The 13,260-nt window shown below is 49.2% G+C and overlaps 1 protein-coding gene across 1 annotated transcript in view; it reads right to left on the reverse strand.

The window, feature by feature from the left end:
- The window catches only part of ITGA9 (integrin subunit alpha 9), a 393,719-nt gene that overhangs the window by 316,437 nt on the left and 64,022 nt on the right, over window positions 1-13,260 (reverse strand). Inside the window, exons 8-11 of the mRNA XM_049870897.1 lie at window positions 12,542-12,610; window positions 7,189-7,326; window positions 3,867-3,972; window positions 2,497-2,591 (exon numbers count right to left, since the gene is read on the reverse strand). Coding sequence (XP_049726854.1) covers window positions 2,497-2,591; window positions 3,867-3,972; window positions 7,189-7,326; window positions 12,542-12,610 — 408 coding nt within the window. The remainder of the gene's footprint in view (window positions 1-2,496; window positions 2,592-3,866; window positions 3,973-7,188; window positions 7,327-12,541; window positions 12,611-13,260) is intronic.

Consider the following 13,260-nt stretch of genomic DNA (forward strand, 5'->3'; position numbering starts at 1 on the left):
CACATATTAGCAGCTCAGGGGAGGATAATCATAGCTGTTTCAGGCTTTTGTGTTGGTGGTTTTCTTTTCATTTTAAGAGCACAAAACTACTTCTCTTTGTGGACGCATGCGTGCCAGCCTGCGTGCTGACGAAGGCAGGACGGTTCCAGCTGCAGAACCTTGCTTCCTACTACGGACGCTCCACACTAACCACAAAATTTATACTTCAGTTCTCTGCAGGGATTCCACCCAGCAACAAAACAAAACACTGGAGGTCCTGAGGAGGAGGGAAACTGCCCCTCGCAGGCTGCCTCTCTGTGATCAGCTTCCCAGGTCCAGGAAAAAGCTTCCAGGAGGATGTACAGAAGATGACCCTGGTCATGCTGCCTGGGGACCAGCTCTCTGAACAGCTCTCTGAACGGTTTGCAGCTTGCCGCACTGGGAACACTGTCCCTGACCCAGAACAGGGCATCTCTTGTGACACGGCTGTGCCCCCAAACTGTGACCAAAGCTGCCTCCTCCTGCCACAGATGAATGACCTAGGAGTTTATTACTCCCATTGTTGTTTATCTTTATTATTTATTTCTAATGTCAATAAACACCCCTCGGAGTATGCTCGTGATGAAATAAGTTCACATTTGTTATTGTTGTTGTTAGCTGGTACACAATGGGACGAAAGCCTGCCTTTCCAGTCCTGTGCCATCCCTGTGATCGGTTGTGGATCAGATGGTTGTAAGCCAAAGGTTTTCACTGGCTGATTTTTGGAAGTAGGTTGCCAGGCCTTTCTTCCTAGTCTTAGTCTGGAAGTCCCACTGAAACCTGTTCAGCATCAGAGCCTCCACAGACAGACGGGTGGTGGCTGCACATGAAATGCATTGGCTGGGAATCGAACCTGGGTCTCCCGCACAGAAGGCATGAATTCTACCACTGAACCACCAAGTTTACATGTTTCCCTCTAAGTTTTCCCACTGAGATTCATCAGGTGTTCTTTTTTCCATCGTGGAGCTGAGGATGGTGGTGACGATAAAAGGTCTGGGGGTCAGATCGCCAGAGTCTCAACGCCCACATTGCCACTCACCAGCTGCTGACCTTGGGCCAAATACCCCTCCTGAGTAGGTAACAGCTTGGCTGCTAACCAAGAGGGCAGCAGTTCAAACCTACCAGCCTCTCCCTGGAAACCCTGTGGGGCAGCTCTACCCTGTCCTACAGGATCGCTGAGAGTCGGAATTAACTTGACAGCAACGGGTTCGGTTTTTGGTGTGCCACGTTCACCTCATAGATAAAAGAGAGGTGATAAATGTGCCCCTCTGACATGAGGGCTGTGAGGATCCACGGTATGAAAAAGGGGCACAGTAAACCCTCAAGAAGCTTGGCCAGCAGCTCCTTAAGCATCTGCATCTTGTAGGCTGGACGCTGAGCCCCGCAGGAGGTACCCAGAGTGATGGAACCCAAAGCTCCCCTGGCAACCAACCAACCAAGCAGCCCTCAACCTTTAATTAGCTAAGTGACATCTGCTGCAGCGAAGAACAAAATAGGAGTGTACAGAGTGTACTTAAGTTTACACACTGCCTCCGAAAATTAACTTGTAAACCGAGTCTTTTATCTTACCCAGAGGCTTTGGTATACGACGAACAGGGTTTGATCCTTTACTACTATTTCATTTTATAGCCGAAAAAGAGGCTTAGTTAAAAGTTTTGTTTCCTTAGCAATAGTCAAGACAAGGAGCTTGTGTTTCAGCAAGCGTCTTTGTGACAAGAACTATAAACACGAATAGGAAGTGATTAGCACACAGTAAGTGTTCAATAAGTAAATATTTCCCGACTGAGAATTTCTCCGTTTGTGCTCGGCCACCTCTTTGTCACAGACCCATTAGGAGAAAGACATGGGCCTGTTCCACTCTAGACAGAGACGTCCACAAATATGCTGATCATATGTTTCTTTCGAGAGTGTGACTTCCTTTTTTCCCATGGGCAAGGCTTGACACCATCAGCAAGATTGAACACCAAGCTGATATGGCAAAAAAACAGAACTCACCACTTCCATGTTCCCTAGACTGGGTCGCAAAGCCAGAGCTCTGACAAGCACCTCTGTTTGATGTCAAGTGGGACAGCAGCCCCGTGATAAGGACCTCTCCTTTATGGTCCACTGCCTCTCCAGATTAGATTTTTTAAATCATACTCCTTTGCCCTAGCACAGATGGTTGACATCAAAAGAGTAGCCAAGGAAAGAAAGCCTACTCTTCTTAAACAAACAGCCCTACTCTGGGTGATAAAAATTTGGACATTGCCATTGTAGGGAGAAGCAAGACTGAGCACACTCAGGATCCCACTGGCTGTGTTTCTGTGTTTAATAAACACCAATGGTTGGTATCTGGTCACTGGAGGGTGGGAAGGCTGAAGGCAGGAGCCACGTGTCTTCTACATACCCCCAGGACCTAGCACATAGTAAAGGTTTGTTACATGTTTGTAGAAAGAATGGATGGACCAACAGCTTCCATGTCACTCTCACACCAATTACCATTGAGTACTGAGGGACCATCCCACCGGCATCGCCATGATAGATATAGACTGCCCCCGCGAAGTCATCTTCCTTGGGTGCGCCAATGGCCACATCTGAGAGGAGAAAAACAGCTGTGGGTTAGAAAAGCCACGTGGAAAAATTTAAGAGTGGTTTCCTAATTCCTGTTACCATGCCTAGTCCCTCGATACCAGAAACTTCTGGGGTGTTGATCGCTCAATCATTAAATTAGGCACATGGTCTCATAGCAGAAAGAATATGGGTCAAAAGAAAATTAGAGAAGCTGAGAAGAGCTTTAGTTCTGGAAAAGTTTCCACCTCTTCCTCACAGGGAAAATCGACAACCCAACCAATAAATGAAATGCAAATCTAAACCACCCACCCTAGTATCTGTCTCGTCAGAGAAGTGAATTCCATAGATGATGATTCTCGAATAACTGAGAAAGTCAACTCAATTCCTGGGTAAAGGAAATTTATAGAATGGAATTCGATCCACCAAAAAATAAATGTCATTCTCACAAACCGACATGTCCTGGAACGATGCTCAGAGCTTCCCTACTGTTTTTTCTTTGCTTCTAACAGAAGTCACGTGTTTGCAGAAGTCAAGGGTGAGGAGCATGGTACTCACACCACCTCTAGATGGAGACCCTCACTCTCTGAAGGAAGCTCTCTCTGCCCAGTAGTTTGAGGGTGTCAAAGGAGCCTGAGTATCCGGCCTGAGGCAAGAGCTACCTCCCAGCCCATCTCCCACCTTGGTCATCCCCAACACTGGTGATATGGCTCCCACAAGTTCCAATGTCCGTATACTGCTCATGCAGTGAGAGGGGATATCACACAGACCAGAGAGAAGCAAAAAGGCTGAGTAGGATACTGCTGTCCAAAGACAGACAGACAGACAGACGCATCCCACTTCAAAAGTCAACCCAGCACACCATCATTACAAAGGGAGAAAATGTATAATTGGCTTCTCGTTCATTTCACAGACAACATGGTGGTGGAACGTCAGAGGCTCAGGAGCAAGAAGAGTTTGTGGAGAGAGGAAGCTGGTTCGAAGTTCCCTGCCAGAAGAAGTCCCAACTGGGCCAGGCGCAAGGTTCGCTTCCCCCCCAAACACGTAGCAAAGAGCAGTGAGCTGGCTAGAGAGGACTGCACAGAAACAACTCCAGCGGCTCAGAGCTCAGCCCTAATGTCTAGATGGAGAACAGCTTTTCTGAGGCTTGTCCTCTCTCCCCAGAGCATGCTGACAGGGCTGACACTGGCGGGCCAACCCAGAAGCACCCTGTGAGGAGCATGAGAGACCAGGCTGCTGTTCTTTAGTGGGGCGGTTCCAACACACCAAGGAGCTGCACATACCAGGAGGGAGCCACTGACCTGGGAACCCGTCGTCGTCAAGGTCGCCCAGGCTGGCAATGCTTTCCCCAAAGTGAGCATTGTAGGCGCTGTCCCCGGTCAGGGCCACCTGCTCCTCGAGGGCTCCCTAGTCAACAGGATGGAGGAAAAATGGAAAACAAAACAAAAACAAGACAGAACAAACCAAAAACACAATAAAAAACTAGAGTTCAGATCGCTGCCCTCCTCAAGTGCACCCAATGGCAGGAAACACCTGGGTAGAATCTCAGCCCCCCCGCCCGCCACTTCTCTTTCCTGGTGCAAAATGAGTCCCTGGTGCCTGTAAAGCACGAGGGTCCCCAACAGCTGGAATGTGCCTTAGCGGGAAGGAGCACATCATGTTGGCCAAAGACTAAACCTCCCCTTGCGATAATGCCCTAAAAACAAGCTGACCGACCAACAGGGTCCTCTCAGCTTTCCTTATGGTATGACATTTCTCCACTCCCGTGAAGTTGTTTTAAAAGGGTATACATTTTTCTATTTTTTTTCCCCCTGTACCTTTCAGTACAAGTTTATAAAGACGTTTTTCAGGGTCGCTGTAAGTCAGAATCGACTCGACAGCAACGGGTTGAATGTATTAGCAATATCGAGAGATGGAGCCAGGGTCCAGAAAAATCCAAAACACCGGATAGTTCTTGGCCAGGGGTCGGGGAGGCACACTTGGCTGTGCCTGTTATCACGTGTACCTCAAGTTTGAATTTCCTTAGCAAACACCAATCGACACAGGGAAAGGGTCCCTGGAGTAGGGTCCCTGGCGTAGGGTACCTGGTGTGTGGTGGCAGTAAACCCATCTGAGCATAGCCACTCTACCTCCAAGTCATCTACATGTGACTCTCAGAATGCTCAAAAGCAACCCAAGGCTTCGAGGTCTGGCAGTAGTCGAGGCTGCCCAGTGTACAAACACTCTGGACCCATCATTCACCCGTGAGCCATCCCGGAGACAGCTTGGCTTGGGCCATAGCCAAATCACCTATTTCACTAAAATGCAGACAACATGCAACTTGGGAACAGTAAGGATGTGGTGCTATTAGGGAAACCCTCACCCCACAACACAAATACATACGTTGATTTTCTCCTATTGGCGTGGTGGGGGAGGAGAGAAACTACCAGCAGCCGGAGCCTTGTATGTACCAGGCACTGTATTCTCCTCTCTTCACTTAAATCATACAACGTGAAGGAGACCTTACGACTCTCCCCATTTTACAGGAGAGAAAACTGAGTCACTGAGGTCAAGCTGTGTGTCCACACCACACAGGACAGCAGGTGGCAGAACCGAGATTCAAACTCAGGTCCGTGGGCCCCAAAGTCTCCATTCTTTCCATTCCTCCACGCTGCCATGAATCATTAATTAAACAGGATGAAAAAAAAAAGGCTCAACTGAAATAAGAACAGTCTGGCACCCATGGCAACCACACAGAATTAGGAAATTGAGGGGAAGTGGGGGTGGGAGGGAGGCGTACGGGCACAATGTGCCCAGAGAAGGTCCATAGGGATTAATATTTTCCAAAATGCCACCCCCTGATTTAGACACACAGCTGGGTGTGTCACCTTGTAGCCTCAAAAAAGTTAACACCCATGCAAATGCTCCCTTCCCCTATAAGTATAAAGGCTGGCAGGAGCCCCTTGGACTGGCCAGTGGCGCTGAATGCCTGCTGTTCTCATCTGCCTCACAGCCTCTCCCTTCTCCCCACGCCCCTCCCTGTCCCCTGCCTGGAATGTCAGATGCCAAGAGTCACTGCACAGGTGCCAAAGTGCATCTCCCCAAAAGCAAACGAACAAAAAAACCAAAAAGCCTCTTCCCTCCTGGGTTTTAAATCCAGCTTCTCAGTGGGTTTGCAAGGATGGAAGACAGCCCAGGGCTCTAATGTTCACCAGCCCTTCTTTAAACGACTTCTCTGTCTTTTTGGCACCTGCCTGCCTCGTTTAATTAAACACCATCCCCTCTTCCCCACCTCAACTGGGATATCTAGGATCTTGGCCACTGCTTAAAAATACACTGATTTTTTTTTTTTTTTCTGATTATGAAAGCATTACATTTTCACCATTTGGATAAAGATAAAACTAAAAACCTACCCAAGCCCCACCACCCAGGGTGTTATTCACATTCTCTATGCATTTTATAGATTTTTAAAGGGGGTGGACATGTGCAGTTTTTCTCCTGCTTTTTCACTGATTATCTCACAAGCATTTTCTCACATCAGTTAGAAGTCTGGTGGCGCCAGAGTTTATGCATTTAACCATTGCCCTCTGGTTGAACACTCTGACTTCTAGACCCTGAAAGACTAGGTGGGCTGCTTTCCCTTCTCCCGCCCAGGCTGCTGGGATGCAGGGGCGTCTTTCTGATCCCCTCACACCCTGTTTAAAGCTCTGGCCCTAACGGTTCTGAGTATGCAGGACAAGGGGTAGCATGATTACAGCACCCCAAGCCCCCTGCCCCTCCGTGCTGAACAAAGTAGCATCCCAGCACCACTAGGAGCCTCAAACCCATTTACCTATGGGATCCAGGCAGATGATGTAGCAGATACGAGAAAAAGTAAATACACAGCGCAAGTGTGCTTACCAAAAACAAACAAACAAACAAACAAAAAAACCATTGCCGTTGAGTCCATTGCAACTCATAGCAACCCTATAGGACAGGGTAGAACTGCCCCATAGGGTTTCCAAGGAGCAGCTGGTAGATTTGAATTGCCGTCCTTTTTGTTAGAAGCCATAGCTCTTACCCACTGTGCCACCAGGGCTCCAGGGTGCTTACAGGTGCTTACAATTCGCCTCCTGCCTGTCTGCCTAGCTCCTACTGATTCTTCCAGATTCCACTGAGAAGATGGCTCTAGTTCCCTTCCCAGGCTGAGGGACACTCCCAGGGAGGCAGCATAACCTACAGCCTAAGAGTGTCAGCCCTGAAGCCAGCCTGCCTGGGTTCAAATCCCAGCCCCACCATTTCCTAGCTGTGTGACTTGGCACAGGTTATTTAACCTCTCTGGGCCCCACTTTTTTCATCTGTGAAATGGGGACCCCCTCACACCATGTGTACATTACATGGAAATCATTCACAGCAAGTAAGAGGACCAGACCTGGGTGCACGCACACAGCAGTCTTTAAGATGTCTCCTGACCCCTGTGTGAATACAGCTATAACACTGCTCGTAATTTTTCATTAATAGAACTCTGAGCTTCCTGAAGGTGGGAACCATGTTTTTTCCATGTCCTCTGGGTAATGGCCCCGTGCACGGCACAGAGGGGTGCTGCTTGCTGGACAAACGCCCTCTCCCTCTCCCCGTCCCCACGCTGCCCAGCCCTGTACTCACGTTTCCTCTGTTGATGTAGGTGGTGACCTGCCCCTCGTCCCTGATCTCAGAAAACATGGGGGCACCCACCAGCAGGTCAGAGAGGCCGTCCGCATTCAGGTCAACTGCACATAAGGAGGAGCCGAAGTAAGAGCCCATCTGTAACCAAGCCGAGTCGCAACAAAGCGTTCAGTGTCTGCCCTCTCACAGGGGACCCTGCTTTCCTCCCGCCCGCTGGTGTCTCACAGGGGACCCTGCTTTCCTCCCGCCCGCTGGTGTCTCACAGGGGACCCTGCTTTCCTCCCGCCCGCTGGTGTCTCACAGGGGACCCTGCTTTCCTCCCGCCCGCTGGTGTCTCACAGGGGACCCTGCTTTCCTCCCGCCCGCTGGTGTCTCACAGGGGACCCTGCTTTCCTCCCGCCCGCTGGTGTCTCACAGGGGACCCTGCCTTCCTCCCGCCCGCTGGTGTCTCACAGGGGGACCCTGCTTTCTCTGGTGTCTCACAGGGGGACCCTGCTTTCCTCCCAACCGCTGGTGTCTCACAGGGGACCCTGCTTTCTTCCCGCCTGCTGGTGTCTCACAGGGGACCCTGCTTTCTTCCCGCCTGCTGGTGTCTCACAGGGGGACCTGCTTTCCTCCCGCCCGCTGGTGTCTCACAGGGGACCCTGCTTTCCTCCCGCCCACTGGTGTCTCACAGGGGACCCTGCTTTTCTCGCACCCGCTGGTGTCTCACAGGGGGACCCTGCTTTTCTCGCACCCGCTGGTGTCTCACAGGGGGACCTGCTTTCCTCCCGCCCGCTGGTGTCTCACAGGGGGACCTGCTTTCCTCCCGCCCGCTGGTGTCTCACAGGGGGCCCTGCTTTCTCTGGTGTCTCACAGGGGGACCCTGCTTTCCTCCCGCCCGCTGGTGTCTCACAGGGGACCCTGCTTTTCTCGCACCCGCTGGTGTCTCACAGGGGGACCTGCTTTCCTCCCGCCCACTGGTGTCTCACAGGGGGACCTGCTTTCCTCCCGCCCGCTGGTGTCTCACAAGGGACCCTGCTTTCTCTGGTGTCTCACAGGGGACCCTGCTTTCCTCCCAACCGCTGGTGTCTCACAGGGGGACCTGCTTTCCTCCCAACTGCTGGTGTCTCACAGGGGGACCTTGATTTCTTCCTGCCCTCTGGTGCTAGAAACATTTGCTCCTGAGCCCTCGGAGGCCACGATGGCCATGCTGCCCCATAAGCCGGGATACCGAGGCCAATGGTGAAACACCCAACTTCCCCAGGCCTTCTGGCAGCAGTGCCAAACCTCCAACCAACGTGGGACCAGAGCTCGCTGGCTCAGAGGCCCTGTCCCTGGAGCCCCACCAACGTCAGGACAAATAGCCCAATTCCCCAAGAATGAGGTGCTGTTTTTTAAAAAAAAAAAAACGCAAGCTAAAGATGTAGATAGAGGTTATAACCGTAATAAAAGTGCCTCGTGTGTCAGACATTTGACAAGGCCAAGGGAGTTGGAATAAGAAGTTTCACAACATGAGCCAGGCATGAAAACAAATGTGACAACTGGGAAGTGGGCCACCCTCTCCCAGTCCTGCAAAGAGCTAACAACCGGTTAAAAAGTCACGAGCTGGAATGACAGGAAAGGGTGCAAGTCATGAGACTGTCTCACAGGCGAGGGAACGAAGTGGTGACACTGGCTGTCCTTTCATCATTGCATCACCCAGCAGCTATTGTTTTAAATCAGGGTCTCAAACACAAATACCTACAGGGTTCAGACAGGTGATATAACAGACGCAAGAAAGAAATAACAGTGTAAGTGTGTTTACAGGTAGAAAGTGACACTTGGATGCAGTGCCTGAAAAGCAATAGGGAGTGGTGGAGACTGCGGCAAACTGGAGCTTACAGGCCCAGCTACAGGAGCAGCTCCTACTTAGCTGCAGGCACTGGCGCTGTGAGGAAGGCTGACCCAGAGCGGGCCCACCTTCCCTTGTTTCAGAGAAGCCAAAAATCTAGAAAGTCATTTGAATTGCCTATTTTTTAAATGTTGGCAACATATTTAAAAACAAACAAACACTGCGTAGGCCCAACAAAAGTTTTTGTAAGCTATGTATCCCTTCTGGAGGCTGTCAGTTTGCAACCTCTGTTTAAAAAATACATAAATAACAACCATCCTTTTAAAATACACGTTTTCAAGTAAAAGGGCTCTGGTTTGACTTACACGAACAAGCCTTTGCTTTGACTGCTGACCCAGGGGAGTCTGAGAGGTGAAGGACACTCAGCTTATTTCCTGCAGCTAACCCTGGGGCAGGAGGACCTTGAAGTGGCTGCTCAGAACTCCCTCCCTAGTCATATGCCAAGGCCACCGCTATTTAAAACACCCTCTACCATCGCCACCCATTCTCAGGGCAGAAGGGCACATGGACGGTTTAGAACCAACTGCCGCAGCGAGAGAGGACGGATACCGAGTTGCCAGCCACTAATCCAGTGGTCTTGCCAACCTCCCCGTTGCCGCTTTTGTGAAGGAAATGGGTGAGATGCAGGCAAGGCTCCGAAGAACAAGCCGCAGGCTGCTCTCTCTGGCTGAGCCCCAAGGGAACTATTTGTTTCGTTCCAAAGGGCTATTTAACTTGGCATCTTCATCAGCGTTCTATCAGAAATTCCTGTACATGAATTTTCCTAAGTTTTGATATGCAAACACTTGGCATACTCAGTTAATTCAGTAAAACTTCAATACAGCCACAACAGGCTTTGGGGTGAGCGCGCCTATTAGCCCAGAAATGCGGGACCATGTGTCTCTACTAACATCCAAACTGCACATGTAGGGCAATTTCTCATGAGTACTATACAAAGCGTATCAACCAGTAAAGACCAGAACTGGCTTCCTTTTTTTCCCTGAAGGCAAAGCCACAACTATCTGACCAAATTCTAGCCAAAAAGCAGAAGTAGACTGATGGTTTGTTGAGTTAGAACCTTCCTCATAGACACAGAAGTAAAGCTAAGGCATCCTTTGACGCTCTGGAGTCATTTTACAGATGAGAATATCAAAAATTTTCAATTGTCTCCTTTCCTTAGGAGACCACGGAGAAGTCAGAGAAGGGTTACCTGTTTCCAAATTCAACTTCTCATTTCTTCTGGCCAAAAACAGACTCAGATATACAAAGGCAGAGAGTGGTCTATTTCAAAATCTGAAGGCTGATGATGGGGTAAAGCTAGCTAGAGATAAGAGTACAAGAAAGTGAAGGCACGTTGGCCATGAGTGAGAAGCAGAATGGCGGGGGGCAGGGGGGTGACCATGAAATGTTGCCAAGGTGAGCGCAGGAAGTGTCATAAACAAAATAAAGTCAACACTGCAATAGAGCTGTGGGGTGAGACACCTGGGCCCTCTGTCCTGTCCTCAGGGAGCCCCAGACACATCTTGCTAATTGTGTCCAAACTAGTCTGTCCTGGAACTTGACCGGCATACATCCTGGCATAAAGTCCCCAGAAGTATGGACAAGTGGGTTCTCATATATTTACCTGATTTCACTCATGTCACCCCCAGAAACGCACAACCGAGACCTGGGCATAGGTTTGTGGCCATTTAAGTTATCCAAACCAAGAGGTTTCTGAGAAGGAGGGAGGATAAGATTATGGAATTATGACAGGACGGCTGGCACATATGGGGCCTGTCCCGGGCAGCAGGGAGCAGGGCAGGGAAGGAGGGTGAAGGCTGGGAGGCGCAGCTGCAACCAAGCACAAGATGTTCTGTAAACAGGGGGACAGGGCTGCCTCAGCTCCACAGTTCACGTCGGCAGCAACAACTGAATTCTACACTTCCAGGCCCAGGTGCACCTGAAGTGGGGAGAGGGGAAGGTTCTACCATAGACACACTCACCCACTTACTGTTCTTTGGAGGAAAGACCTAAAATGTCAGGCTTAGCAGCACTCACGCCCGACTTGCTCTTTGAACTGTCTTTTTTAATCACAAATGGCATGGAGCAATTTCTTTTCTAACTTTAGAGGTGCTTGGAAAACTTTTTTTTTTTTTGCAGAATCGCCCACGGCCATTTTCCAGTGTGACTTGCTTTGGGGCTTTGGAAATGTTAAAATAACATAGGCCAGGACCGTTCTCAAGGGAACACAGACCAGTTTCAGGAACTAAGCCTGGTGATGCATTGTCTTATACTAAAAAGATGACGGCAATTATACACCAAGCAGATACATTAAGGGAGCAAAAGGGTTTATTTATTAGGGGGACTTTGGGGGCTCAGAATACTGCTCACTGTGAATGTGTAACGACCCCAAGCTGGTTCACGGCAGGTCTAACTCACAACAGGAACTGAACCAGGACCAGGGCCACGTGGCCCAGGAAGGAAACAATTTTTTCCCTTTTCCCAGGCTAGTGGTAGATAAAACCACCTTCCTTCCAACGTTCTCTGTCTCCGGGAGTTTCCCACCCCAAGTCCCAGGCATCCTGTGTGTCTTCTCAGAGTCCACCGAGACCAGCTTCTAAAACTGTGTCAGGCCCCAAATCACCTCCCTCACTTCCCCTCAGAGCAGCCAATTCTAGCTAAACAACCCTACTAATCAAAGCCACACTAAGGTGCACGTGCTTGTTAGTCCAAGACAAATGCTGCTTATAAAAGAATGCCAAGCTGACTTAACTCTAGGCAGCCTCTCTGCTCCAGTATAACGGAAACCTGCAGGAAATGGGGAGAATGAGGCAAAGGATGCTGACAATACCAGTGGATAAGTCTTGCCCACGATTCACTTCAGGGCAGCCTCCTTGGGAAATTTCTGTTCCAAAGTTCTAAGAACTGGATGATTGTTTGGTTGGTTTCTCCTTGTTTGACAACCTTCCCCCATGGCAACAGCACTGGAGTGCCCAGGATAAGAGGGAAGCGGGTGGCGTCAGGCTGGTGAGACAGGGACCCTGAGAACCATTTGTCTGCATGCCTCCTTTGAAAGTCATTCCTTATAGGAATAGGTTTGCTATGTGAACAATCGTTCTTGACCTCTCTGGCGGTATGGATGTACATGTATGAGAGACAGACAGACAGACAGACAATGATGTGAGACAAAGGCAGAGAGACGGACAAAGGCAGAGAGAGAGAGAGCATGGACTAAATTTGACATCAATGTCTAAACTATGGACAACCTTCTGAAACTCGGTACCGTAACCTGGCCATGTACAAACTCATCTGGCTACATGATGTTTCTTAAAACAAGCATGACTGAATCCCATGGATCTGCAGATTATATCCACTGCTGAGGAGGTAAGGCCACCAAGTTCAGGTAGAACCATCATATACACACAGGGCACAGGTAAGACCTTTCAACTAATCCTCTAGAAATGAAGAACTGACTCCCACATCCCTCAAACAGAAAACGGTTACTTACACCAAGGATCTCACCTTTTTACCTGATGCCTGAAAAATCTTAATTAAGGTGCCTGATCGTCGGTCAGCTCTAAAAATATAAACCTGTGGAACGAAAAAAAAATCTAGTTAGGGTGGAAACAATGACCCAAGGCATTTATCAGCCTTGCCCTGGAAATCCTACCTATACAACAGAGCAGGCACACAGCAGGTATGCTTAGGTGGGCTGATGAAAACGAAGATGTTAGAGGAAATCATTTTACCAACGCTGCAAAAAGAGTGCCCTTCAATCCTGAGATGAGGGTCACTTCCACTGTTCCTGAGCCATATTGTTTTTGGAAGCCATGCACAGTAAGACCCAAGAAGCTTGCAGACTGTCAGTAAACAACTGATGCCCTGGAAAAAGTAAATATCTTTTTTCTTGACATATGTCCACCTGCACTTCGACTAATTAAGACTTCAACAGTCATCAAAAGGCAAGTATTTTAGACAACACAGTTTGCCAAAGTGATTCCCCAGTATATCAGTGTCTTGGAATCTATGCGGGTCAAGACGAGTTTAGTTTGGCAAATTAAATAAAGTTAAGCAACATTACATAAGTTTCTTTACGGTGAGACTTTTTAGAACCTTTAATATGCTCATCAACACCATGAATCTCCATTTATGTAGACCTTCCTGAATTTACTTGACTATGGAACTTCTTTTTTCAAGCTGCATCTTATGGGAACCAAGGGAAGGAACTCTCCCATGAGGTA

The sequence above is a fragment of the Elephas maximus genome, chromosome 27, assembly GCF_024166365.1.
Source record: "Elephas maximus indicus isolate mEleMax1 chromosome 27, mEleMax1 primary haplotype, whole genome shotgun sequence".
NCBI lineage: Eukaryota > Metazoa > Chordata > Mammalia > Proboscidea > Elephantidae > Elephas > Elephas maximus.